The sequence below is a fragment of the Hemicordylus capensis genome, chromosome 2, assembly GCF_027244095.1.
Source record: "Hemicordylus capensis ecotype Gifberg chromosome 2, rHemCap1.1.pri, whole genome shotgun sequence".
Taxonomy (NCBI): domain Eukaryota; kingdom Metazoa; phylum Chordata; class Lepidosauria; order Squamata; family Cordylidae; genus Hemicordylus; species Hemicordylus capensis.
Genome location: NC_069658.1, coordinates 15,249,074 through 15,276,855, shown reverse-complemented (window position 1 = coordinate 15,276,855; position 27,782 = coordinate 15,249,074). Strand labels below are relative to the sequence as shown.

At 46.0% G+C, this 27,782-nt stretch overlaps 1 protein-coding gene across 1 annotated transcript; it reads left to right on the top strand.

Moving 5' to 3' along the window:
• Nucleotides 1-27,782, top strand: CFAP53 (cilia and flagella associated protein 53). Its single transcript, XM_053287858.1, has 8 exons — nt 1-178; nt 5,071-5,300; nt 7,085-7,258; nt 22,044-22,347; nt 23,314-23,532; nt 24,234-24,450; nt 25,434-25,536; nt 27,477-27,782. Exons 1-8 carry the CDS (start codon nt 113-115, stop codon nt 27,703-27,705), a joined length of 1,542 nt encoding a protein of 513 aa, XP_053143833.1. The 5' UTR covers nt 1-112; the 3' UTR covers nt 27,706-27,782.

Sequence of the window (27,782 nt, the reverse complement as noted above, 5' to 3'; positions counted from 1 at the left end):
GAGCCTGGTTACCAAGGCGACGAGCGGCGCGTCCTGGAAGAGGCCGTCGCCGCGGCGGCGGTAGTAGTAGCGGTGCTACCAGAGCAGCCCTCGCAAACAGGACGCCGGGAAGATGCTGCGCGACGGAGGCCGAGTGTTGCGGGAAGTGACGGGACCCAAGCCTCACTCGCTGGCCATAGTGAGTCCCTGGTGCCTGGGGAGAAGGGAAGATGCGGTTATAGACGGGGCGGGGGGCGGCAGGAGCAGGCGTTACCATTACCATTACCACCGACCTTCATTTGTTTCAGGGCACATGTGACTAGTCCTCAAGGGCACCTGTTTATCTCTGAGCATCAGTCTAAAGGTCCTGCTAGCCCAGCATCCTGTTTCCTACAGTGGTTACTACTGCTGCTGCTACTACTACTACTGTGTATATTTATAAACCGCTCCTCAACAAAATTCTCAGAGCGGCTTACATGGACAAAAGATAATTACTACATCAAGAAGATGTCCCCCTGTCCCCAAAGGGCTCACAGTCTAACACTGGCCAGGTGCCCCAATGGGAGGTGCTGCTAGCAGGGCATGAAGGCAGCAGCGCTCTCTCCTGTGTGCCCTCAGCATCAGGTGGTTTTCAGAGGCACACTGCCCCTACACATGGAGGTTCTGTTTAACTCTCTTGGCTAATAGCCCTTGACAGATCTGTCTTCTTTAAATGTATTTAGTATCCTTCTGTAGCTCTCCTTAAGTCCATCATCACATGCAGTGGCAGAGAATGATATCCGCTCTCCCCCCCTCCCCCGGTCGCCATGCTAGTCCGTTGCAGTAAAAATGGCAAAGAGTTGTGGTACTATAAAACATGAATGCATGTACTGTCGCATAAGCTGTCGTGGATTACAGTGCATTTCACCGGATGAGAGGATGATTGGAATTTGAGATAGGGGTATCATATGCAACTCAATTCTAAGTCTTTTTGAAAGATTTAATCACCATCAATATCAATTAAATCAGACCCCATCCTATCCTTAGGGTTCAATTTGGGTTTTTCAGTATTTTAACATGATATCCCCCCCGCCACTGCAATTTGTTTCTATTATAACATACAATGTAATATAACATACAAGATATTTGACCAAATTGTTTACACAAACTATCAAAACACATCCCTGTATATCTGAATTGTCTATAATATTAAATCTCTTAACTTTACCAGTATTGCTTTGAGGAAAAGCATATTCTAGCACATTAATATATCCATCTGGTTATTAATCCTAAAACCATAATTTGTTTTCCTTCCCTAGAGTGTAATATATATGTGAATTTTAAACACCTTAAAACAGCCGAGTGCTTTTCTTCCCAAAGTTTTATTGATGGGGCCTCGGTTATCTTTCCAAAAGTGTGCTAACATCCTATCTGACATTCTCATATGAAAGGCTAAATCAGTCTCTTACTCTGCACTCACTCCTTCAAATCAGCCAGGATCTAGTGGAATTGATATTCCTGCCATTTCCCAGTTTTTGTTAGCAATTAATACTCAGAAGCTCTGTATTACATGTTCAGTTTAGTGGGATTTCTATAGGGGCAGAATTATGTTATTTGGGTTCAGAACTGGGAACTGAGTGAAGAAGTTGTAGAGGCTCAAGTGGTCCGGGAATGGGGGAAATGCATGGCAGCATTTGGACCTTGGGAATGAATAGGTGTAAGGTACATGGATCAGTCGTTTAATTGGGTTCCTGGTGCATGTATGTAGTAAAACTCATTAAAAAATATGCTGATGCTCTGCTGAGCCTGAATACCATAACTCATGTGCTCATTTAAGATGTATAGTGGCCAAAAAGGATCACTCAGCAGTAAAGGGAAAGACAATTTGCATACACTTTATTTAAGCAGTTTTTGTGCTGCCTTCCCACTTGAACCATGTGCTCAAGGCAGCTGACAAATCAGAATTTTAAAGAAATCCTATCAACATCGTCATAAAAGATGGAGCTAATTTTGTTTATAAAGTGAAAAGACAGAAGTGAGCAGAAAACCAAGACTATACGATAAACCACTACTATGTGAGATGAGACACTTACTCAAATAAAGAAATCCTCAGCAGGTGATGGTGCTTTAATGAGGAAGAGGCTAGGCAGGGAATTCCTGCCACAGAAAAGGCTCCCTCGTGCATTCCTGCCAATCGAATATCAGGTAAAAATGGGGCATGGATGAGAGCCTCCATAGATGATCTTAGAGGCCAGGCAGGATAATATGGGAGGTGTCCTTTTAAAACTGCAGACCGAAACCATTTAGGGTTTGAAAGGCCAAGACTAATATGTTGAATTGAGCCTGGAAACAAATGGGCAGCCAGTGTAACTGGAACAATAAAGGCTTCTGAGGCAGCAAGGTGCCAGCCTAACCCCTCACCCCCGCACAGCACTTTGCTGCACCAAATGCCCTCCCACGCTTGGTGTGTGTGCACGTGTGCACACCCCCCCCCCTTACAGGCAGTGCACTAGTACTGCCATTCATTCATTCAATTATCATATGTTTATACTGCCTGATATGTACATCTCTAGGTTCATCCTTCCTCTCTGTAGCTCTTGCTATTTTAAAAAGAAGTGAAGGGGGAGGAAGAGAAAGTGTGGAAGAGAGGAGATGCAGCTGGACACAGCGGGGAGGTTGGCAGTGGCAGCCCTGGTGTCAGAGACTCACTGCCCATTGAGGTGATAACCTCAGTTGGTCTCTCATGGGCAGGCTGGTTTGGGATGCTCCTCCTTTACGACTACTTCCAGTGTCCCGGGGTTAACTACTGGTGTTGCAAAAACAACAGTTCCCAACTAGTTCCAAGGCACAGATCCCAGCTCAAAGTAAGCCTTAAAAGGACCTGAGACTGGGCACTTTAAAACAGGAAGGGAACATCTCATCTGTACCTGATAAACATTTAGTCACATTTACTGGGTGCTGATGCAGATTCTGGATGCATGCTGCCTTGTATAGCACCAGTGGGAGGAAAAACCACAGAGAGTGTCATGGATTAATTCTGCATCCCCAAAGGTGAACTGCAGCCTCTATCAATTATTCCGATTAAGTAAATTAGCATTATTTCTTTTAGATTGCATAATGGATTCTGTTTCAGTTAGTCAAGGGCAGGGAGCTGGGCAGGGAACAGAAGCAAAACCTGACCCTAAAACTCTTATTCAGCAACCTCTCTGGCTTGAGAAGTCTTCATTGCCCAACACTTGCAACCAAGCAAGACTTAAGGGGTTAAACCCTTATGTCCCCTTAAACCAGGCCTGCACAACTCAAATGACCTGGTGGGCCGAAACTGACCGTGACATGGCTCATGGGGGCCAAAGTCAATTTTTAGGGTACTGATTATTAAATTAACACCTAATATCAATCAATTAATTAAATCAAATTAAACTAAAATTAATTAAAATGAATTTAATTAAAATTTAACTTTTGAAGTTCTGGCCGGGCAAGAATTAATTAAAATTAAAATAAAATAAAATTGAATTAAAAATTCTAATAAAATACATACAATGCTATCTGTACAAAATACATAATAAAATGCATTGTTCTTCCTTTCCACCTCTCCCATAATTGGGCAGTCTTGGCGAGAGAGAGAGAGAGAGAGAGAGAGAGAGAGAGAGTCCGTTCACCATCATTCTGGAGGTCCTCGTCCTCCTCCCGTCCTGGCAACGCTTTCTCTTCCCCGCTGGGCTCCCTTCCTGCCTGCCATTTGCGCTCACCCCCTCTGCCAGGGCCCACCACTACCAGGCTCCCTCATAGGGTAGGGCTGCCGGACGCCGCCTCCCGCCGCCTCCTCCCACCTCATCACCGGCACCATTTTTCTCGCCACCAATTGAAGCTGCTGAGGGGATGGCTACGAGGTGTAGATGGCTATGGGATGCATGTGTGTCCTCCCCCCCCCCGCGGCAGTGCGCAGCAGCAGATAGCAGAGTGACGCTGGGGCCTGGTGTTTGGCCCCGCGTCGCTTCCCAAATGCGAGGCGCGCCTGCGCAGTTAAGTTTGTTAACTGCAGGCGCGCGCGCCTTGCAGACACAGCTGGGAAGCGGCGCGGGGCGAAACACCAGGCTCCAACGTCGCTCAGCTATTTGCTGTTGCTGCCGCCGGGGAGAAGAAGGGTAGGGAAGGAGGGGAGGGGGTAGAAGGACACACACACACCCGCAGCCATTTCCTCGGCCGTGCAGTGGCTGGAATTTGGGGGGGGGGGTTAAGGAGGTTCGCATCAGGGGGAGGAAGGGGAAGTGTAGCCCTGGGGGCCAAGAAAAAAGGCCTCGCGGGCCGCATGTTGTGCAGTCCTGCCTTAAACCATCCTTAATGGTAGAGTGTATTCTTTGCATGTAGAAGGTGCCAGGTTCAATTCCTGGCATCTCCTGACTGGGTTTGGAAAGAGTCTTGCCTGAAACAATGAAGATCTGCTGTCAGTTAGTGCTGTTTGCCTCTGTGTGTGTGTGTGTGTGTGTGTGTGTGTGTGTGTGTGTGTGTGTGTGCGTGTGCAACCACCAGAACTAGATCATTAATTTAAAAGGAAAAATCTGAATGAGGTTCTCAGTAAGCTAAATTCTGTGGCCAGTGGCACATTCTTTGACTTTTCTGTTGTCATGCAGAATTACAGCACACACGGAGCATAATACAACCTTAAGTGGCACAGTGGGGAAATGCTTGACTAACAAGTAGAAAGCTGCTGGTTCGAATCGCCCCTGGTACTATATTGGGCAGCAGTGATATAGGAAGATGCTGAAAGGCATCATCTTGTACTGCATGGGAGGAGGCAATGGTAAACCCCTCTCCTATTCTACCAAAGACAACCACAGAGCTCTGCGGGCACCAGGAGTCAAAATCAACTTGATGGCAAACTTTACCTTTACATAGCCTAATGCCCAAATCCCATCTAACTGTGATGGTAGCATTTGTCCCCATCAGCCAAGGTAGAGTATGATGAAGGATCTTCTAATCTGAGGCCATAAATTCCCTCTTGTCTGGTTTTTCCATTGTTCTGTATGGGCTCTACTTCCCTCTTTCAAAGGATGCTTGACACAAAATCTAAATTTGGTGCCATTCTGTGACAAAGTATGCTTCCTTTTGCAGAGGGCAACATTTCCCAAAGAAAATGTGGCTGGAAAGCAAATCCTTGCCTGGAGGGCACAAGATAAAATTCGTCATGAAGCTGCCATGTATGCGAAGGCCCACCTCCTCGGCTGCCAGATCAATGAAAGGGAGCATCATACTGAACGCAAAATGCTACTCCGGCGTGTACAGGAGAGAGTGGATACGGAAATGCAGGCCTACCTAGCTGGGGCAGAAGAGAGAAAAGAGAGGTAGCCAAATCCAGCTGAGCAAGTGATGATTCTGTTTTCTTGCATTTGCACTTAGAGGAGGACAGAACTGGGCTTTAATTAACTTAATATTTATTTTATTTTCTAATATTTCTATCCTGCTCTTCCTCCAAGGAGCCCAGAGCATGGTTCTGTTTATCCTCACAACAATCCTGTGAGCTAGGTTAGGCTGAGAGATAAGTGATTGACCCAGAGAAATTACCCAGGTGCACCTCTGAATGTGTGTGTGTGCGCGTGCACACATACGCACACGCACACTTTGTGTAAAACCATCAGTGTACATGGTGCTTTTAAAGAGACATTTAAAAAGAGGGGACCCTGCCCATGGAGCTTACAGCTGAATCTAAATTTTGATGAAGTGAGAAGACAAAGGGAGGGATGAGGCACAGATAACAAGGGGTATATAGAGCATGTGCAGTTATACATCCTTAGGATTTGTTCCTGTTGGGGATTGTTCCTAAGGGGCGAAACACAACATGGTACAGTACTTTGAGTGTCAGAGTAGAATCAGAGAGCCCTGGGTTAAAATCCCCACCCAGCCATTAAGTAGACTGTGCAACACTGGATCAGTCACCCTCTCTCAGCCCAAGCTACCTAACAGGATTGTTGTGAGAATAAAGTGGAAGGAGGGAGAGCTGCCCTGATTTCCTTAAGCCAGGGGTTCTCAGACTTTCGTCCCCCTGTGTTTTTGGGCCATAATCCTCCAATTAGGGGAGTTTAAGTCCAACAACATCTGGGGATCCATGTTTGAGAACCCTGGATTGTTTCTAAGGCTTCCTGAAAATGGTGCATTCTTCAGGAGGGAATATTTGAAGGAAGACTAAAATATATTTCTGGCTCCCAGACCCATGTTTGGAGAATAGAGGCCCTCAAGAACATAGGCTATCCCTGCTCTTGAGGACTGAACCAACTAACCAGAGCAGTTCTTACTTTGTTCACTCTCATAACTATGTTCCTGTTGTACAATTGGGGGAACAAAGAATCCAGGAGTGATGCTCCCAGAGTCACACACTGAGTCAACTCTTGCATTTTTATTTATGATATGTGTATCCTGCTTTTTTCTATTGGTGAGCTCAAAGTAGCATAGACGGTTACCCCGCCAGGCACTGACTAGAGCTAGACCTGCTTAGCACCAGCATCATGGCTGTGTCGTGTGCCCTCAGCCCCTGCCGTGGACATCCTGCCCATTAGTTTCTCAGCCACCTTACAGCTGCACTCTGAGTTTGCTTTTAGGTAGAGCCAGTCCTTTCTCTCGGATTTTTATGGCCAAACCAGACATTGGGATTAGCCGCATCCTTGTTAAACATGTGCATGCCCCATTTGCCTATGATGGGAGTGGGGTAAAGACTACTGTTTATACTAGGAGGAGTACCTGGGGTGTGGATCAAAACCCACCCTCTTCCCCTGCCTTACCTTGCTGTGCTCTACTGTTTTTAAGCAGATTTCCTGCAACCTACCTCTGAGACCAGAAATGGCAGGGAGAAAATTTCTAAAATAAATAAGTGGTTGAGGAAGATGGAGGAAGGGCTGGTTTCACTTCACTCCCCTGTGCAAACCTTTGGGTATCAGAAGGACACCACCCACCCACACCTTATAGGCCAGTGGGGCTGTATTGAACAAATACATGGTTGCCCCAAATATCTAATTTGGCCCTCAGAGACTTCTTTCTTTCATGCACACAAACCCAGCATCCTGAGGGAGAGGTGTAATTCGGTTTGAAAAGTGTAAGATGTGGTTGGATTTTTTAAAAAATGCACGTTTTTCAGGCTTCGAGATCTCCTGGAAGCAGAAGAAAAGTGCTACATTGCTGAAATGGAATCGCTGGAAGAAACCATGGAGGACAGACACAAGCAAATGAGAGCGAGAGCAAAACTGCTGAGAGACAATCGGGAAGAAGTCAGGCGGAAGCTTGTGGCGGAAAAACACGAGCAACAGTTCAGGTAATCTGGTCTCAAACGAAGACAGCCCTTCCAGGAGGCATGGGGAAGTGGCTTCCTCAGGCTGTGGATTAAGGTATGGGTGGTATTAAGGATACTTTTGAGCTTCTGGCTACAATTGGTTGGCTGTGTCAGGGCCCTGCAGGGTCCGGCCTGCAGGCAGTTAGATCAGAGGGCCAGAGTACGTTGTTAACCAAGCCTGATTTATATACTAGATATGCTCTGGAGCTAGCATATGAAATTAGGCTTGTTTCACCAGTGTCACTAAGTGACCAGTTCTTTATACAGTGACCATGTACAGTCTGGGCACGAAGGTAGAAAGAAGACCCCAAACACTCCCAAATAATTCAATGGGCTTTATTGTAGAAAGTTGCTCATCCGGATAAAATTCAAACAGGTCATCCAAATTAAACATGTTTCTGATTCAATATGTAGTGCAATGTGCCTGGCTATCACATGTGTGTGCAATCAATAATTACAGCTGTCTAACAAATCCTAATAAACATTTAGAGAGAAACAGAGAGAGAAGAAGGAAGGGAGGGCTTAGGAAGGGGATGGCAGTTATTAGTAGGGAGGAGGGAAGGGGGGAACAGGCTGAGCTGTGTGTTGTTAGGCATCTCACCAGGTTCACGAAGAAGGCTTCAAAGGACTTGTTCATTGCTGGGGCTTGGGAGCGATGCAGGTTTCAGATGGAAAAGGCTGGTGCTGGATTTCACCGTGTCAGCCCTTGATTCTTCGCCCTGCGGGGAAAATCACTGAGCAGTCTCTTGTCTGCAGGTTCCAGGCCTCTGCTAGCTGTGCAGCTAGACAGCAGGCACTTGGGATACGCACATGAGCAAATACTGCTTGTTAGGCAAAGATTGCTACCCTCTGTCTGGAGAGCTCAGTACTTATAGTTGTCTCCTTATTTGATCTCCATAGTCTATTCAAAATATTATCATCCTTCCTGGATCACAAAAAGGTGACAATTTGCTGTCACCCTCTCGATACTGTCTATTAATTATTGATATTAGTTCAGGATATTAGGACAATCCAGGGTGATCAGGATCTGGGTCCCATCTCCTGTTAACTGTTGTTGGGCAGAATATTGTTCTATTGACATTCCCAAAGCAAATCTGCATCTCTGAGCTTGCAAATGGGCATCTTTTTTTGTCCGCAGATTTTCTGGCACCTCTCCCCGAGAGTGTTAAAAAGGTATTAGGAAGGAAAAATCAAGGCTGTAGGTGTGAAAAATCAGTTAAATCATTTTATTTTGTGTGCATCTACCTAGGGTGTAATTCTAAATACATCAATAGGGTATAAACAATGCTTCTAATTCTACATAGCAGATATTTCCTCAGAGAAAGACAGGATTATCCGCTGACAATTCAAGACAATTCACTGGATAGCAGAGCAATCACCCATGATTGATGTAAGCTCCACAGTGATAGCATTTGGATATGTGTGAGACAGGAAAACTATCCTGGCTATTGTGTCTCTTGATTACCCATTTCACAGACATTGAGAAACAATGCTGGATTGCACCTACCTTCACAAAGCAATTGCCATCTGTCTCAGAGGCAAATCATGAGACCTGGGTGTCATGTACTGGTCAGTTCATCTGAGTTCAGGCATTAATTGATTTCTTAATAAAGTAGAATCAGACCTAGACCTGGATTTCACATAATTCTGGATTGGTAACTCTGGGTTTAATGTTGGAGTCAGGGTGTCCACAACAAAGCGATTATGTAGTTCAGGCCAGGCAGAAGTCAAGATACAGAGCAGCGAATGTAAGTTAGCAGGGCCAGACACAGGTACGTAGTCAAGGTCAGACAGAGGGTCAGGACAGCCTGTAAGGCTGTTTGAGCAATGAGTTACTCACTGAAGAACCAAGCCAGGAGCAGCAGTTATATAGGGCCAGCCAACCAGTGTTATTGGTTCCCCAGATCACATGGTCTGGCTGGGCTGATGAACTGCACTACCCTCTCTGGTTGGCGCTGCAGCACAGCAAAGTAAATAGCTCCCTCTATCTGAGGGCTGCCCTGCTGGTGTAGGGAGTAAGGTACCTGAGTCCTGCTGCCTGATTCTCTTGGTTGGGTCCTCTGTGCCTTGCAGACAGTTACTGGAAACACAATGCTGGAGTAGCTGGAACTCATTTTTCACTGAGGCACTGAACCTGCATCTAGATCAAAGCTGCAGAACTTTGGCCCTACACCTGGTTTTGGACTACAAGTCCCATCATCCCCAGCCAGAGTGGCCAATAGGGATTGTGGGAGCTGTAGTCCAACATGTAGTCCAGCATGTGCTTAAACTCCCTCACTGAATCAGCAGGGCTTAAAAGCAGGCCTTACCCCCTCTTCTTGTCCTTCAAGACTGTGTGATAATGAACTTGAAAATGTGTAGGTCAAACCTGGAGAAGTCTCAGAATCTAGAGTTGGTTAAAGCAGGATTTCAGAATTCCTTTTCCCTAGCCTTAACCCTTCCCTAGCACCATGGCCCCAGTCTAAATCATCTTTTTTCCCCCCATGACGATGTTTATCTTTTTTTATAAAAATGTGCATTCTGATGACACAGATCTCTTGCTCTCCTGCCCAGTTGTGCCTGAAATCCCTTCCTCTCTTTAAAAAAACAAAGCACCGTTTAACCAAAACAGGTCAATAGTGGGGGTCCCACTAGTTCAGGGATTCTCAACGTTGGGTCCCCAGATGTTATTGGACTTCAACTCCCATAATCCCCAACCAGACTGTGGCTGGGGATTATGGGAGTTGAAGTCCAATAACATCTGGGGACCCAACGTTGAGAATCCCTGCACTAGTGCATCCTACTTGTGGGCTACAACCCATCACTGTAAGACTATTAAACCAACTGAAATTTGCAGCCCTGGAAATCTGTGTCCAGCATAGTGCCTGACTTACTGTGTTTATTATAAACAAATATAATAAATATAAATAAACTTTATTTGGTAGCCGCCCCAGAACAAATTGTTCACTGGATGGCTCACAACAATAATATATCAACTTGAGAAGCTTCCAATAATTTATTCTGCTCTGGATATGGTTTTTTTGACAGGGAGAAAAAATATTGTTTTATGCTTTTAAATACATCACATGGAAATATTTTATCACGTGCAAATATTTGCTCCACCCTTCACCTACCCACCTCAAAGGCTTTTGCAGAAAGTTTATAACATCACAATTTCTGCATTAGGGATCATTTCTTATTTATATGTGTGTATTAAAGAAAATTAGAATGTCTCTAAAACAGGCATGAAGGCATATTATTCTCTCTTTTCTAGTATAACGTTTGTTCGTACAGAGAAGGCTGTAGTTGCAACAATTCGGCTTTGGTCCCATAAAAATAGATGGATGTTGGTGAGGGACACAAATTTGGCTTCTGACTTCTGGAAGCAACATTAAAATTGCAGAACTGCATGTAATAAAGAAGCTTAGGACAGCAAAGTGAAGTAGTCAAGCAGCCATCTGGGGGAGCAGATGTTTATTGGTGGCTGTAAAAGCCGTGTTGAGGACTTATTTTGAAGGAATCAAGCAATTACAGAGTTTATTTGTATTAAAATTATCTCCCTGGCTAACATTTTGATTCAACTCTCACTTCTGCCTGTTTTAACATTTATTTTTAATCTAAATATACAAAACATACACAAATCTCTTTATATCCCACAGTTACCTAATTAAATATATTGGTAGCAATATCATCCCATGGAGAAATACAAAATATCCAAGTTGTATTTAGTCTTCATGAAATCCATAAGGAGGAGCCATCCCCCCCCCCAAGTCTCTGCTTTTTGCTCCCCATCTCTAAGGCAGACATACTCTGTCAGCTCTGATATGGTTGCTATTCTCCAAATCTTTGCCAACTGTTGTTTTAGGGTGGGGAAAACAGGATCCTGATATTTCTTGTCAACAAGAATTCTTGCAACTGTTAATATATTCCATATAAGTTCTTGGCTCTGTAGTTCAACCTCTTAATTACTTCCAGAGGGTAGCTCTTTTAGTCTCTGGCAACAAAAACAACAAAGCGTCTCATGACACCTAAAGCCTACCACATTTATTGTAGCATAAGTTTTCAGAAGTGGTCTATAAGCTACAAAGATCAGGCTCCAATAAATATATTAGTTTTAGGGTGTCACAACACTCTTTGCTGTGCTTTATTGTATCCAGGTGGACCCACCAATGGGTTCAAAGAAATGGAACTCTTGGTCCAAAACTTGTGCTACTGCATATACTGTATGATTTTTCTTTAGAATATAATTACAGGACAATTCAAACAAATGTACACACATTCAGTTCTTACTTGCATCCTGAAGCCAGATAGAAGGGAAAGAAGAGCAGACTAGCTAGCCATGTTCCTATGCTGGTGTGCTCCATGGCTGCATGACCTATTAATGTGTTCAACACTTGTATACAGAGGCAAGAATGGAATGCAGGGAGAGTTTGCCCCATGTTTTAGAATCTAGTTTGTCTTGTGGTAGCAGCAAGCATGAATTGTCCCTTTTGCTAAGTAGGGTCCACTCTGGTTTGCATTTGAATGGGAGACTATGTGTGAGTACTGTAAGATATTCCACAGGCCTGCTCAACTTAGGCCCCCCAGCTGTTTTTGGACTACAACGCCCATAATCCCCAGCCACAGTGGCCAATAGCCAGGGATTATGGGAGTTGTAGGCCAACATCTGCAGGAGGGCCAAAGTTGAGCAGCCCTGCTAGGGCATGGTACCATTCTGGGAAGAGCATCTGCATGCTTGCATTCAGAAGGTTTCAAGTTCCCTCCCTGGCAGCACCTCCAAAATAGGGCTGAGAGAGATGCCTTCCTGAAACCTTGGAGAAGCCACTGCCAATCTGTGTAGGTAATACTGAGCTGGATGGACCATGGGTCTGACTTGGTAGAAGGCAGCTTCCTATATAGTTGACCTTGTCTTTGCAGACAAGTGCTGAACATGGGGAGAGCAAGGGGTGTGCCCAGGGGGCATGTCAGCATGGGAGTGTGGCTAGCTGTCAGGACCAACCCAGCCTCAGAACCCAAGGAGACCCTCGAGGAGGAGGACCAAGCTGCAGTCAAGATTCCTATCCCTATATAGCTTCAGCCATATACCCAATCCCCAGTGGGAGCCTTCAGACCCCCCAGAGCCTGTTCTTCCAATAGTCCCTGCCAGCAGAACCTGGGGACATTGAGGCAGAGGTACTTTTACCCCTGGACTTCTGGGGCAAAGACCAGGCCCTCCACAGCTCTAAAATTACCTAGGTGCACCTCTGCATTGAGGACCCAGTGCTCCCAGTGAGGCCACAGTCCCATTTCTGGGAACATTACCACCAAGAAGAAGAAAAGGCGGGGGCGGGGGGGAAGGAAATCTCAAAGATGCTGTGTAACTAATAATCAGTTCTTTATTCAATCATAACACATCTTGCCCGGCACGTTTCAAGCTTAGGAGAGCTCTTCAGAGGCAACTGTGAAAACAATGTATAAATTACTATACAAAACTTACATATAAAAATAATCATTAAAATTACAAAGCATAAAAATAAATTAAAAAACCTTTATATACTTGTATTAAAACTTTATAAATAGTTCTTCCATACTCTAATATTCTCCATTTCTTAACACAATTATCTTTATAATTAATTCTCTTAGCCGGACAGACAGATGCGTGGTGGAACTCTTGTGAGATCGCGCTAGAGTTCCAGCCTTTTGGCGGAGAGCACGCAAGAGTTCTGGAGCGGCAGGGAGTTTTGGCGGGCGGTGAGGTGGCGGCGGCAGCGGGCCCGGCCACATTGGGGAGGCGGCGGCAGCCCCAGCCGTGGTGGGGAGGGGGCAGTGGTGGGCCCGGCCACAGTGAGGAGGAGGTGGCGGCGAGGAGGAGGTGGCAGCAGCCACAGTGAGGAGGCGGTGGCGAGGAGGGGGAGGCGGTGGTGAGGAGGCGGCAGTGGCAGGCCCAGCCTGGCCACCAGGAAGAGGAGGTGGCGGCAGGAGGGGGACAGGACGGCTTGAAAGCCACCCAGAAATCACAGGAGGGGGCGGGGGGGAGAAGCAGGCTGAGCAGGCATCAGAGACGCCCGGGGGAAGAGTCAGGGATAACTAGGGGTGCAGACGTTCTGCTCCAGGTCTGCTAGTTCTGATTATTTAGCAATTTTCTTTTATACAAAACTCAGTGTATATATTACACTTAACTTCAAAATAACTCTTAAATATAGGGAACATTTCTCAAATAGAAAACTATTGAAATGAATCCAAAAGATTATCAGAAATTGACCATGTGAATTTCTGGCCATCTAATACAATAAGGTTTTCTTTACTGGAATGTCTTAGTTACTCTGTGAAATAGCTCAATTTTTTTCTCTTTAAAAAAACACACACAGAGGGGGGTGGAAATGGGGAGAATAAGAGTAGAGAATGGAGCAGAGGCAGCAGAGGGCCGCAGAACTCCAGCCAGGGGTGTAGTCAGCGGAGAGGGGGCCCGTGTTCATCCCTCTCTCTGGCGGCTCCCCAGAGTGAGGGAGATTATGAAGAAAATAGGGAGGGGTGGAGCTGGAGGGCCCTCAGGAGCTGGGGGCCCGTGTTCTTTGAACCCTTTTGCTCAATTATAGCTATGCCCCTGGCTCCAGCACTTGAGGTGGAACAGCCATATGTCCTGAAGCCTATTTCCAAACAGATGCCACTCAGAAAAGCATCAACTCTCAGCATCTTCTGTCCTAGTGACCACTAGGAGCATTAGGAGCAGAGATAGTGAGGAAGGGTCTTCCTTCCTTTGAATGGAGCCTGAAAGCAAGCTGTTAGCCAAGCAGATTCTTCTAAATGGATGTAGCCTGAGAACAATGGCCTGTGCCCATTAAATGGTGGGTTGCCACATTCTGCACCAGCTGAAGCTTCCAAACCACATTCAAAGGCAGCCTACAGTAAAGTGCATTACAGCTAACCATGACTAAAGGGGCTGATCTTTTTAAGCATCTACAGCTTCAGCCCTCCAGTTAGTGTCGGACTACAACTTCTATCATTCCCAGCCACAGTGGCCAGTAGTCATGGATGATGCAAGGTACTCCAACATCTGCAAGAGGGTTGCGGTAGTGCAGCCCTGGTCTTCAGGCTACAGCTTGGGATGTGGAGGATTCTGACAGAGCAAGCTTCACAATGGGCAGCCCTTCTGGAGACTTTGAGGTTCCTTAGTTTTACATTCTGAACAACTTTATGTACAAGAACATGGTCAAAAGGCACATGACCCTACTACTTCGTTGCAGCTCAGCCGATTTGGGTCATATTCACATCTGGATAGGAGACCATATGAGAATATATAATTTATTCATTTTTGTTTATGCATTATTTATATTTTTATATTGCCCTTCGGCTATGACCCCAGAATATTATGTCTGTTGCCTTAAATTCCAGGACAGAAGAAAGGTGGGGTAAAAATGGGATTGATAAATGGGTAGGAAAATTTAAAGAAACTCACAAACTGCAGACATCTGCAGTGATGGTTTTAATTAAGCATTTCACAAAGACACACTTATAAAGGAACTACAGTAGCTTATGAAAGTACTGGGCTTGTCATTGTCTGCATACCTGAGAAGCCACACACACATGCACACAAATTTCTGACACTTTGGAGAATAAATGCAGTCATTTTAAGGAATAATTGCAAAAAAACAATTGATTCCTGGCTCACAGGCTCAAGTCACTGGGAGTGATGATCTCTGCTGGCAAAATGCAACATTCCAAGGTCATTCACATGACCAGCCCTACCCAAGTCATATGGAGTGCTGGGGTTGGTCCCGATCCAAGCACTCTTCACCAGGGTAGTCCAGGTTTTGAAACAAGTGTGCCCTTCTACTCCACTCCCTGGTCGTGTGGCTGTTCTGGTTGCCTGCAGACCAAGCAGCCACAGAGCTGGGCAGCAGGAGTGCCCGGCAGCGGGGAAATCCCCCAATGCACTGCACTCCTGATGCGGTGCATGGTGGGATGTTGGAGGACTTCTTCTTCTGGCTCCCAGCTCTGCTGCTCATTGTGGTACTGCTCGTGTGCCGTGTGAGTAGCAGTCTGGCAGAGCTTTCAGGAGGAAGGTGATCGCCTGTGGGGAGACAGATAGGAGCCTGCCTCCCCTCCAGGCCACCCCCAAACAAGGGGAAATGGTCGTGTGAATGACCTTTCTGTCTTCAGCAGAGGCACTCAGTAGGCTGTGTTTGCAGAGGCAGGACTGTTGAAGGGACAGCTTGGCCTCATAGGAGGAAGTCATCCAAACTGACCTTTCTCTGCCTACAAGCTCCAGATGTTCTACTACATATTCTGGGTAGACTAACCAGCATATCACACAGCACGGTTTTTTAAATGCTGCCCTCTGATTTCTCTGAATAATCATAGCATAACTTTTAAAGCTTGTAGCAGCTGAGCAAAAGCAATTGGCCTACATAAAACTAACGTTTACATTAAACTTTAGGGCAAATCTGGTGAATCCTTTTACAGAGCCTTATGCTTCTGCTGTGCAGGGGGAAATGCTATTAAACATCTGCTGTCAATCTAAACTGAATTTGAAGATGCAGCAGTTTAATTGACTCTGCAAATAAAAATTTGCTGCTGCTGATCAGTAGGAAACGGAAACATGTTTTAAAAAACCTCAATAAAGCAACATAAAAGTGACACACTTATTGGCATAAAAAATTGTTCTTCTGTGTGTGTGATCACACACAGAGTGAACAAATGCTGCAAACAAAGAGCACGATTCCTTAGCAGTTCTTCTACAGAAGTGCCTTTGAAATGAGTGGAAGCCCCCCAAGAGCACTACTGAACATGTCACGTGGCCACAGTCACACCCTCCTGGCAACTGGGGATGGGGCCATCTGTTGGTGGTGGTTCTTTGCAATACATGGGCAGTAGCTAGTTTGACTTCCTCTTGCATCGTGGCTCACTCCCAATTCTGACCTTGGTCACAAGAGGAAAATTGGGATATATGGGCAGATCTCGGGTGATTTGCCCTAAATTTGCAGAGTTTCTGATTCCAGATTGTTCATCAATAGCAACAACTAAATGGGGAGTCCTACACTCCATTTATGCCAGTGTCCCACTTGTTTCAGCCTAACGTAGTCAAATCCTATAGGAACATAGGAAGCTGCTTTATACTGAGTCAGACCATTGGTTCATCTAGCTCAGTATTGTCTGCACAGACTGGCAGCAGCTTCCTCAAGGTTGCAGGCAGGAATCTCTCTCAGCCCTCTCTTGGAGAAGCCAGTGAGGGAACTTGGAACTTTCTGCAGGGAAGCATGCAGATGCTCTTCCCAGAGCGGCTCCATACCCAGAGGGGAATATCTTACAGTGCTCACACATGTCTCCCATTCAAATGCAAACCAAGGTGGGCCCTGTTTAGCAAAGGGGACCATTCGTGCTTGATACCACAAGACCAACTCTCCTCCCTATACTAGTCCAGCACAAGAAAGGAGGGCAAAACGATAGCGGGGGTGGGTGGGGTGGGGGACCAGAGAAGTGTAATCGCACCAGCCACTCCTCCAGCATCTAAGGCAATAGTGCCAGCATGTACCAGTCCTGGGGCAGGATGCCAGTGACATCCCCATTCTATCCCCCAGAAATGAAATGAGCCAATCCATGCACAGCAATATGGACATGCACCCCCCCCTCCCCTGATGTCAAAGCATCAATGCAAAATACACAACCATTACACCTTCTATTGTATGAACTACTGTGCTGCTTTCTCACCATGGGGACCGTAGAGCCCATCGGATCCGAGAGCGATGTAGTTGCAGATTCTGAGCCCAGCTAGCAGAGGGATCCCTGACCCATGCCTTTCAGGGCCATGCCCCCATCCTGAGGCCAGTGGAGAGAAAAAGCAGCCAGGGACTTTTACACACAGCAGGCTTTACCGCAAGTTTACTGGGAGGCTTTCCTGCAAACTCGAAGTTGTCCCCAAAAACTAACCCAAATAGTGGATTTTTTTTTAACCCCAGATATAAATCAGGCTACACTCTAATGTACGGTGAAAAACCTGAATTGTGTGTGAAGTGCTCCCTGATAACTCGCAGGGACTTGGGGTAAATCTGGCAGATGTGTGAACGCACCCTGTCCATTCCGGAGGAGATGTGAGTTAAAGGGCTTTAAAAGCCCCGTGTGAAAAACTTCCAGGGTAGGAGGAAGGAATCTCTGTCTGCTAAAAATAGAAAGCTGGTAGGAAAATAACAGCTGGGAAAAAGTAAAACCTTGTATTGAAAAGCATGAGGGATGGTGTGGCATCAGGAACAAAGACATGTGTGTGGAGTTGCCAACTATCCCAACCCAGCAGGGCTCCTGTGCTTTTGCAAGTTGCCCGGACACGTGTCACACACTATCTATGCTGGGGTAGGTGTACTGTGATTGGGTGCAAAGTTAGTCTGAGTTGGATACACCATTGTGGCAGTGACATGCTACATAGGAAGCTGCTTTATACTGAGTCAGACCACCGGTCTATCTCACTCAGTACTGCCTACTCTGACTGGCAGGGGCTCTCCATGGCTTCAGACAGGAGTCTTTCCCAGCTCCACCAGCAGATGCCAGGGACTGAACCTGGGACCTTCTGCATGCAAAGGAATTGTTCTGCCACTGAGCTACAATCCTGTGCTCGGCAAGACAGCGGCTCAGTTAAAGAGCTATTGTGACCCAGACTAGTGCCAAATGGAGAGTGATATAGTGGCCCTTTCCTGAATCTCGGGCCAGCTCCAATCCAATGCAGTGACTAAGCTGCCCCCCCCCCCCCGCCTTCTCCCAAGTAGACCTGTGGGGTGGGAGGCCCCAAGCAGCCAAGTGAACACTTCATTTCTGGAGCTGGCATTCATCCCTGGCACAACACTGCCTCTGGGGTCCCAGGAGTGACGGAGGGGTACTAGGAATAGGCTAGGAGCCCCATGGAGGCGGGCACGGGATGCCCAGGCCTTCTCCAAGGGGCTCACTAAAGAAGAGGCAACAAGCTCTGGCTACCCAACCAGAGTCTGATGGATCTTCTCGGCGGCTTTCATCATGGCTGGGGCGTCTTAGTGAGGGTGTGCTCCGTCTCCTCCTCTGAGAAGCTTGGAATCTGGATGCATCCTGACACAAAGTAGGATGAAACAGGAAGTGGAGGAAACAGTTTTGTTGCTTGTCATTGATTTCAATATATACTATTTTTCTTGCGCCGCTTCTGAAGCTACAGTACATAGGAACATAGGAAGCTGCCATATACTGAGTCAGATCATTGGTCTATCTAGCTCAGTATTGTCTTCACAGACTGGCAGCAGCTTCTCCAAGGTTGCAGTCAGGAATCTCTCTCAGCCCTATCTTGGAGATGCTTTCAGGGAGGGAACTTGGAGCCTAGATGCTCTTCCCAGAGCGGCTCCATCCCCTAACATTATGCTCTTCGTGTGGATGTGTTCAGAGTCTGGAGAGTTGATGGGATTTGTCATAAATCAGCTCCTGCCATCCCACCCACAACATGCCCAGATCTCAGGACTGCCATCAGCTTCTGCTGGTGGTGCAGATATATTGGTGGAGCCTTCCAGTGGCACAGAAGTGCAGTTCCAGCAGTGTAGTAGCGAGAGAAGAGAATATCATGAGTTCTCTTCTGGAAGGGGGCTTATACCTGAAGCTATGCCACTCAAGCCAGCTTTTTTAAAGCATAGGATTGCATCCTGAAAGGCATTTTCCCTCCCTTATTAATAATAAACACCTGGGCTGGACATGTGCACGGAATAGAGTTGCCATGCCCCCCAGAATTCCGGACATCCTCCGGATTTCAAGCATCTCACCCAGATTGCTTAGCCCACCCGGATTTGCCTGGATTTCAGCTTTCATTTATGTATACATATATATAAACAGCTAAGCTCTAGCCCATGTAAAAGCAGAGTTGTGGTGCAAAACGTGCAGTCACTATTCTGCTCAACCGCTGGACTTGGATTAAGAGAGGAAGAGCACAGGATGCTAGCTGGGAGGGGTTCATTTTTACAAGTACAGTAATCCTCTGAGGAATGTTGCCTTGTTTGTTATCAGCAGGGGATCTCTTTCGGGCAGTTGAGAGGATAGCTTGTTTTTGATGTGAATCACTATCTGCCTACCAGGCTGTGTATTGTAATGTTTAAGGACTTTCTTGGCTTCATGTTCATTGCATGCCTACTTAGAAGTAAGCACTGTAGGTTTCAAATAGATCTTCTCTCAAATAAGCATGTACAGAATTGCAGCCTTAATTAAAAAACTGTGCTTAAAAAAAATAATTCTATTGCTGCTGTTAATATGTCAAGGAAAATGGCCTGGCAAAGCTGTCTTCCCCAACAATTGCTGGTAGATATCCAGAGCAAATACAAATCAACTGGAAAGTGCAGCTGCTAATTTGCATATGCAAAATTATTTTCAAGCCAGTTTACGTAATGTGCAAATTAGGCACCTGGATTTGGAAAGCCAGAATATGGCAACCCTAGCCCAGAGGCACCACATGTTCCTTAATTCTGTGTGTTTGTCTGCCCCCTGCACCTGGCCACTGTTTTGCACCTGTCTGGTTGGTGGACCTGACATTCTAGAAAAGAGCCACGTAGATCCTTCGTGCCTGAAATCTGCCCAGTCCTGGACTCTATGGATCAGAGGTCTGATACAGCAAAAGGCAGTATCACATGCTATTTCTAATGCAGCAAGACCTACTCTAATAACTTTCAGTTTGAGGTTTGTTCAGGACAGCTTAATGATTCTGACGGTCTTGACAAGAGATGTTCTTCCCTTTACATTTTCCAGCAAAATAAGCAGTTTTGTACTCTGAATGCATTAGAAGTTATGACATTCCTACAAGGAATCAAAATCCCATTAAGAGGAAGGCGATTAAAATGTAGTTATCCAGGACCATAGCTTTCAAACCATATGAATGTAACAGACATCTAAGAGACAAAGACCCACTAGCACTCTCCCTGAAGTGGAGAGCTGGTCTAGGGAGGAGAGCTGGTCATGTGGGAGCAAGCATGAATTGTTAAGCATGAATTTGCTAAGCAGGGTCTGCCCTGATTTGCATTTGAATGGGAGACTACATGTAAGATATTCCCCTTAGGGGATGGGGCCGCTCTGGGAAGAGCATCTTCATGGGAGTTTTTCACACCCAGCTTTTAGTTCGTATCTCCTCCGGAATGGAGCAGTGCATTCACATATCGGCCAGATTTACCCCGAAGTTCCTGCGGGCTATCAGGGAGCACTTCACACACAATTCAGGTTTTTCATTGCGTGTTAGAGTGTAGCCCGATTTATATCCGGGGTAAAAAATTCACTTTTTGCATAATTTTGGGGGAGCAACTTGAAACTCGCAGTAAAGCCTCACAGAAAACCTGTGGCAAAGCCTGCTGTCTGGGAAAACTCCTGCTTGAATGCAGAAGGTTCCAATTTTCTTCCCTGGTATTTCCAGACAGGGCTGAGAGAGACTCCTGCCTGTAACCTTGGAGAAGCCACTGCCAGTCTGTGCAGACAATACTGAGCTAGTTGGAGCAATGGTCGGTAGAAGGCAGCTTCCTATGTATTACCATATAAAGAAGAACCACTCTAAAATGCCTGACCAGTGGCATTGAACACCATACTGTTTTATATTAATAATAGTGACAAGTGTTGGAGGCATAAACGAAGCCCTGTTCAGGCATCCAGCAAGAACAGAGCTAGAGGGGGAATGTGTTTGTGTCAGGTCCAGCGGAGTGAGGGTGCCTGGGCTAGGCAACAGGGTGACTGGGCAGCAAGGCAGACCGACAGGCATGCAGCAAGCCAATGAGGCAGTGAGACCATAAGGCAGTGGCTGAAGCCAGCAAAGGGCAGCTCCAACTGAGAGCCAGACGTCCCGGCCCTTTCCGGAACTTCAGAATGGCCATGATCCGAGGCAGGTGCTGAGGCTTCCCGATCCTTGAGAGCATGGGAGGGGAGGGGTGTGATTTACCCCAGTTATAACAGAGCTACTGTGAGCAATGAAGGATTAGCCCAGTAAAGAGTATCTTGAGACAGGCATGTAAGGTCCAAATATAATACATACTTGAAAGGTATGTACAACTCATTTGTTTTCTCACTAGCCATTTCACAGTTTTGTGTTTCTGGTGGGGGGAGGGGTTTGAAAAGTAGCTTGGATGAGCACCAGACCCTCCTCCTGCAAATAATATAATATAATATAATATAATATAATATAATATAATATAATATAATATAATATCCAGGAAACACAAAAAATAAAAGTTGCATATGAAGTAACACTCAAGTTAGAGCAGGCACTCCAGTCTTTGCTGCTGTCTTTTGTTTTTTCACTTTGCTCAACCACAGGCTCAGTAACACTTGCACACCAGAGATATACCTTTTGATACCAGTCCATTCTTGGGCACTTTCCAGATTGGACACTAGAACAGTGTCACTAAGTGTCTGTTAAGTGTGCTTCTGAACTGTCTGTGTTTTGACATTGCAGTACCTGTGCTGTCAGCAAGGTGCTGTTCACATTTCAGATGCCTTATTTCAGACGTTATTGCCCCATTACAATCCTATAATGTCGCATGGGTGGCACAAATAAATAGCTGTATTTTCTCGTGGAGTTTTTGCAAGACTGCTCCCCCTGCTGGTGGCTTTGCACAGCAGCCTTTATTTACAGTTTCAATGCGCTCTGCCCAATGCCGAAGCATTTTACCACTGTTGAGTGGGTAACCTGGAAAGCGCTTTATAGAGCAGCATTTTCTGCCTTCTTATATGTCTAGACATGTGCTTTTTAGAAGAATTTTAAAGACATTGTTTAGCCTTTTTAGCCTTTCATATCTATCCACATGTTTTTGTTCCTTCTCCACCCTCCTTATCTGTGGCTCAGAGAAACTTCCGAGGAGTTGCGGACACAGATAAGCAAGAGGCACCTGATGGAGGTGTGTGAAGACCGATTGGCCCAGCTGGCCCTGAAGGAGGAACTGAAGATGCAAAGAGCAACGGAGGAGGCAGCTTTTGCAGCTCTTTGGGAAGCGGACAGGCTGGCCAAAGAGAAACGCGCAGCCGAGGAAGCCCAGAAAAGATCGAGGCGGGATGATGGCACACTTCAAATGCTGAACACCCAGAGATCAGTGGCAGCGGCTCAGAGGGAGGAGGAGAAGCGGCTGAAGGCGGAAGAGGCTAAGTTGATGGTAATGTTCTCTGTCCCCCTACTTGCTGTTGAGGGAAATTCCTTTTGAGGGAGAAACAGAAAAAATCCACCTCATTGCCTCATTTCCATTTGAAGGCTTCTGCCTGCTCAGGAAAGGTTAGTCTCCAGGAGCTTTTCCAGACAGCAGGCTTTACTGAGAGATGCAAGTTGTCCCAAAAAACTGACGCAAAAAGTGGTTTTTTTAACCTGGGATATAAATCGGGCTACATTCTTAACCTGTAATGAAAAACCCGAATCGCATGTCCCCAATAGCTCACAATAGCTCAATTGAAATTGACTTCAGGGTAAATTTGGCCAGTATGTGAAGGCACACACCTCCATTCTGGAGGAGATGTGAACTAAAAGCTGGATGTGAAAAACTTCCAGGAGATTTATGTCCAGAACCAGGAAGCAGGGGAGACAGCAAGCCGTCAATCCACTTGGACCAGAAGCAGGTTCATGGTCCAAAACAGACAGGGGTGAAGATCCAAGAGAAAGAGTGCTGAGGTAGTGTTCAGAGGCAAGTGGTTCAGAATGAGGAACAAGCTCTAAGGCCGGGGCTTTATCGAGCCTTTTTGCCAGCGCTGGCCTTAAGAATCAGCTGAGTGCTCAGGTGGTTTGGTACTTTGCTTGGATGGTGCCCTTGAAGCACAGAGCTCAACCTGCCAGGTTTGCAGTGGGAGCAGAATGCTGGGGTGCAGGAGATAAGGCACCAGAGCTTGAATGCTGGGATCCCTGGTATAAATGCCCCAATGCCTCCTAGAATCAACATCTCCTAGAATAAAGTTCTTTGGCAGGAGGGATGAGAAGCACCCTCTCCCATGGTCTGACTCAGTATAAGGCAGCTTCCTATGTTTCTGTGTTCTGAAACTTTCAGGGCCATAAGACAACAAACCCAGCCCCTGTTTGGTGGGAAGTTATGTGGCAGACGTTGTGGGCTGACCAACTCCTCTTGCCATGGTTGTAGGAAGAAGAACGGCAGCTGATGAAGCTGGAGGACGAGCGTGCTGAGATAGAGAGACGGCGGAAACTGAGAGAGTGCAGAGACATGTTGCTGGACTCCATGAAGGAGAAGGCGAGGCGTCTCAATGAAACAAAGCAAGAGGAGCTGGCTCTAGACATGAAAATCTTGGATCACGTTATGCAAGAAGCCCTGGAGGACACAGAGGGGGAAAAGCAAAGGAAAGTAAGGCCAGCAGCTAATTCAGGTTATGGGCTAACATGGCAGTTCTAAAATGGTGGGGCATGGCCCAACAGTGGCATGCTTAGATCCCAGTAAAGTCAATAGCAAAGAGCAAATATTGATTCTTGTTGCTATTTAGAGGGCTGCACCAGCTGCTGGCCCATTTCTGAGTGCCATTCAAATTGCTGGTGCTTCCCTTAAAGCCTCACCCAGCTTAGGATTTGGGTATGTGCAAGAACACCTACTCATTTAACATAATCTGTCCATGTACTGTGATAATCTTTTTTTAAAAAAAAATCAATACTTTTTATGCACATCATCTTTGGAGGCCCTCCTCTGAGTGCCTCTGCCATTTGAGAGACATGACAGGTGATGATGGGGAAGAAGGCCTTCTTGGTGGTGAGACCGACTCCATAAAATTCTCCAGGGAATCTTCCTGGTCCCTAATTAAATGCCTTTTCAGTGCCAGGCAACTCCCACCCACCCCAGGCCTTGTAATCATCCTATGGGACTTGCTTTGATGATGAGGTTTTATGCTGATATTTTAATCCTGCTACTTATTGATTGTGGTTATTTTACCATGTGTGTTTTTCTGATGTCTTAATTTCTTTTTATGTGAGCCATGTTATCAATAGTTTATCAATCTGAGGTTCTGCTGTGAACTTTGCCAAGATTGCAGCGGGTCTGTTGTCTGTCTCTTTCAGAAAGAGCTCCTCAAAGAGCAGCAGTTATACCGGGCGTACTTGGCTCAGCAGCTGGAGGAGGAAAAACGTCATGAAAAAGACATGGAGAAGCTGCGGGAGGAAGAGGTGTCCAAGATGTGGGGCAAGAGGGCTGAGAAAGAGAAGGCAATGAAGGAGGCCAGAGATCGCTTGTTAAGAGAGGTCCTCGATACACGGCAACTTCAGATTGAGGAAAAATGTAAGGGGCTGTGTGGCCTGTTGATGGCTGGTCCAGGGGCTCTCAAACATGAGTCCTCTGATCCAGGATGTTATTGGCCTTCTCCTCCACCCCTTCCCCAATCAGGCCAGCTCTTATACATGGTAATATGCACGAAAAATAGCTGAGAAGGCTGAGAAGCAGCCGTAGGAACTGGGATAGAGTGGCTTAGGCCAGGCTGCTTCAGTGTGAATTTAATCACCTTTCAGTATTAGCAAGTGCATCTCATAGGAACACAGGAAGCTGCCTTCTACCGAGTCAGAGCATTGGTCCTTCTAGCTCAGGATTGTCTACACAGACTGGCAGCAGCATCTCCAAGGCTACCGGCAGGAGTCTCTCAGCCCTATCTGGAGATGCCAAGGAGGGAACTTTGAACCTTCTGCATGCAATCATGTAGATAAGTGTTTCTCAACCACCAGTCCACAGACCATTGCTGGTCTGCAAGGTGTTGGGTACCGGTCCGTGAGGCATCACTAATAAAAATCGCGCCCCCCCCCAAACAAACAAACAAACAAACAAACAAACAAACAATTTCGGGCTGGTGGGAGCTGGAAGGAGCTCTTCGGAGTCCATTTCTAGGCAGCCCTCCCTGCTGGATAATGTTTATTTCACTTAAAATGAACATTATCCAGCAGTGAGGGCTGTCTGGACATGAGCTCTGGAGAGCTGCCCAAAATTGTTTTGTTTTTTTGGGGGGGTGCCTGGGGGTAAGGGGGGTGACCCCCTTACTAACTGCTGGTCCAGAAAACTGCACACGAATAATGTACTGGTCCATGACTCCAAAAACATTGAGAAACACTGATGTAGATGCTCTTCTCAGTGTGGCCCCATCCCCTAAGGGGAATACCTTACAGTGCCCATACATGTAGTCTGCAGTTCAAATGCAAAGCAGGGGAGACCCTGGTTAGCAAAAGGGACAATTCATTCCTGCTGTCTCTCCTTCTCAACCTATCTTTTGCCCGCAGTGCAGAGAAACGCCCTGGAGCAAGAGGCACTTAACCGGGACAAGGAACTGTTAAATGTAGCCATTCAGGAATACAACCGTCTAGAAGCGGAAAAATATGAAAGGTAATATATCTTGATTCCCTCTGCATGACTGCTTACAGTCTGTGGTGTAAACAAACAAACTTCTGTGCCAAGAAAATGTGGCACAGGGAAAAGGCGTGCATGGAATGGGGCTTGTACCAACACTTTGTACTTTACCTGGAAACATCGGCAGCCAGTTGGTCTTTCCAGGATACCCCAGAGACCAATCTGGCTGCCGTATTTTGGATTAACTAAAGTTTCTGAAATATATACAAAGGCAGCCCCTCATAGAGTGCATTGCAGTAGTCCATCTTGAAGGTTACTAGCTGGTATTGCAATTTGACGCTCCAAAGCAGGGCAGGCCTTCTAAGCACGGGCAGAATGTGCTTAGGTTTTAGCTGATTTAAGGAGGCATGGCACATCTGCCAAGTTGTTCTTGTAATCTTCACAGGTGCCACTTAATAAAACTGCCCTCAGCTTTTGACCTTCCTAGCCCTCACCCTGCTGTCTTGTTACAGGAGAGGCAAAGTATAAATGTGTAAATGATCCATGTGGTTGGATCAACTTTTCCAGTATCAGAGCTGGGGGAAACCCTCTTCATTGCAGCTATCTGATGTAACTAAAGGCTTATGTACTCACCAAATTTCATGCAGTGTGTCTTGGGAGCACTCAGTTTGTACCTCTGTCTGCTAATTTTGTCCTTATGATATCTTGACACACATCACTGGCAGAACATTTCCTCCAGCAACTTGCAGCTTTAAATGGTATGCAAGGGTGCCCACATAAAAGTAATTTTTATTCTGCTTTTCAGCAAGAAATCTCCAGAACTTGCTGAATCAACTCACCGAAGGCTTGCCTATTTAAGATATGGTATAGGCCAGTGGTAGGCAAAAGGTATATGGAGATCTCTTGGTTGATCTCTGGGTGATCTGCAGTAGAACTTCACAGGAGTTTGAATCCTCATATTTTAACAATCACAAATCAAATGGCTTAAGTATTCATTGATTAAATCTGTTCAGTAGAGTCACTGATCAAAGGCAAAGTTTTGTGACAGAATCTCTGAACATAATAACTCTGACATAGATTTGATTTTCTATAGACAGGTTATATACCTACTCAGGAGATGCAGTAGGTAATAGACTCCATTTTGTACCTTGCTCTGGTTGGTGGGTTCTGGGTTCTAGTAACAAAGAGATCTCACAACCTGAAGTCTGCGGTCTAGTCAATTTAACACAAAAGGGGGGGAAACTGAGCTAGCTCAAAAACTTCCACTGAAAAGTGAAATTGACTAGACTATCTGCTTGCCAGGAAGGACCCCAGACTGCTACAACTTGACAAACTGGGATACTTGCAAATAATTCCTGTGCTGCTCTTTGCAGTGTGGACCGCTAAGAGAATAACAGGAACACTGAATAAAAGGAGAATAAAAGGAGCACTGGTGCACACACAGCCTGAGTAATGGCATTGCACCACCAGTCTCCTTCCTGTAGAAGAGCTGGTACATCAGCAGCAATTGTCTTTTCACATGTGCAATAGGATGTGCTGAAATTGTCCTCTATTACATCAATACTCTGGCACTTCCTAACTAAGAAGTCTCTGGTTCAGTCTCTGGTTCACCTTAGCTATGAATTCTGAAAGTTATCTTTAGGCCAGGGGTTCTCAACCTTGGGTCCCCAGATGCTGGACTATAGCTTTCATCATCCCCAGCCACAAAGGTGTCAGTTGTGGCTGGGGATGATGGAAGCTGTAGTCCAACAACATCCTGGGACCAAGGTTGGGAACTCCTGGCTGAGGCAAACCACTGTTCTCTCAGCCTCAAGACACCCATATGCAATATGAGGATAACAAGTATCTTACAGGGCTGGTGCAAGGATTACCAAGATGGTACATGTGAAATGTTTTAAACACTTTAACTATACAATGTGAATGCTCAGTGTGTTCATCCTGATCGTATGCACCACGTTCTGTTACAATATTTCCAGGCGCTTGCGGCTAGCAAAGGAATATCGGGAAGACCTCAAAGCTCAGATGGATCACCTCAAGCATGCCCGCGATTTGGAAAAGGAAGAGGAGCACCGTGAATATGCAGCAGCCCTGGAAGCGGAAAGACTTTACCAACAAAAGATGGCAGATGTCCTTTCCAGACCTTACATGAAGCTGAAAAATCTCCATCCTTTACGAAGGCAACTAGCTTGTAGCTCTCAATCTTAATACGACTTTATTTTTACATTAAATATATATTTATAATTTGCTGCATTTGAAATACATCAAGTGGTAGTTAAAATATT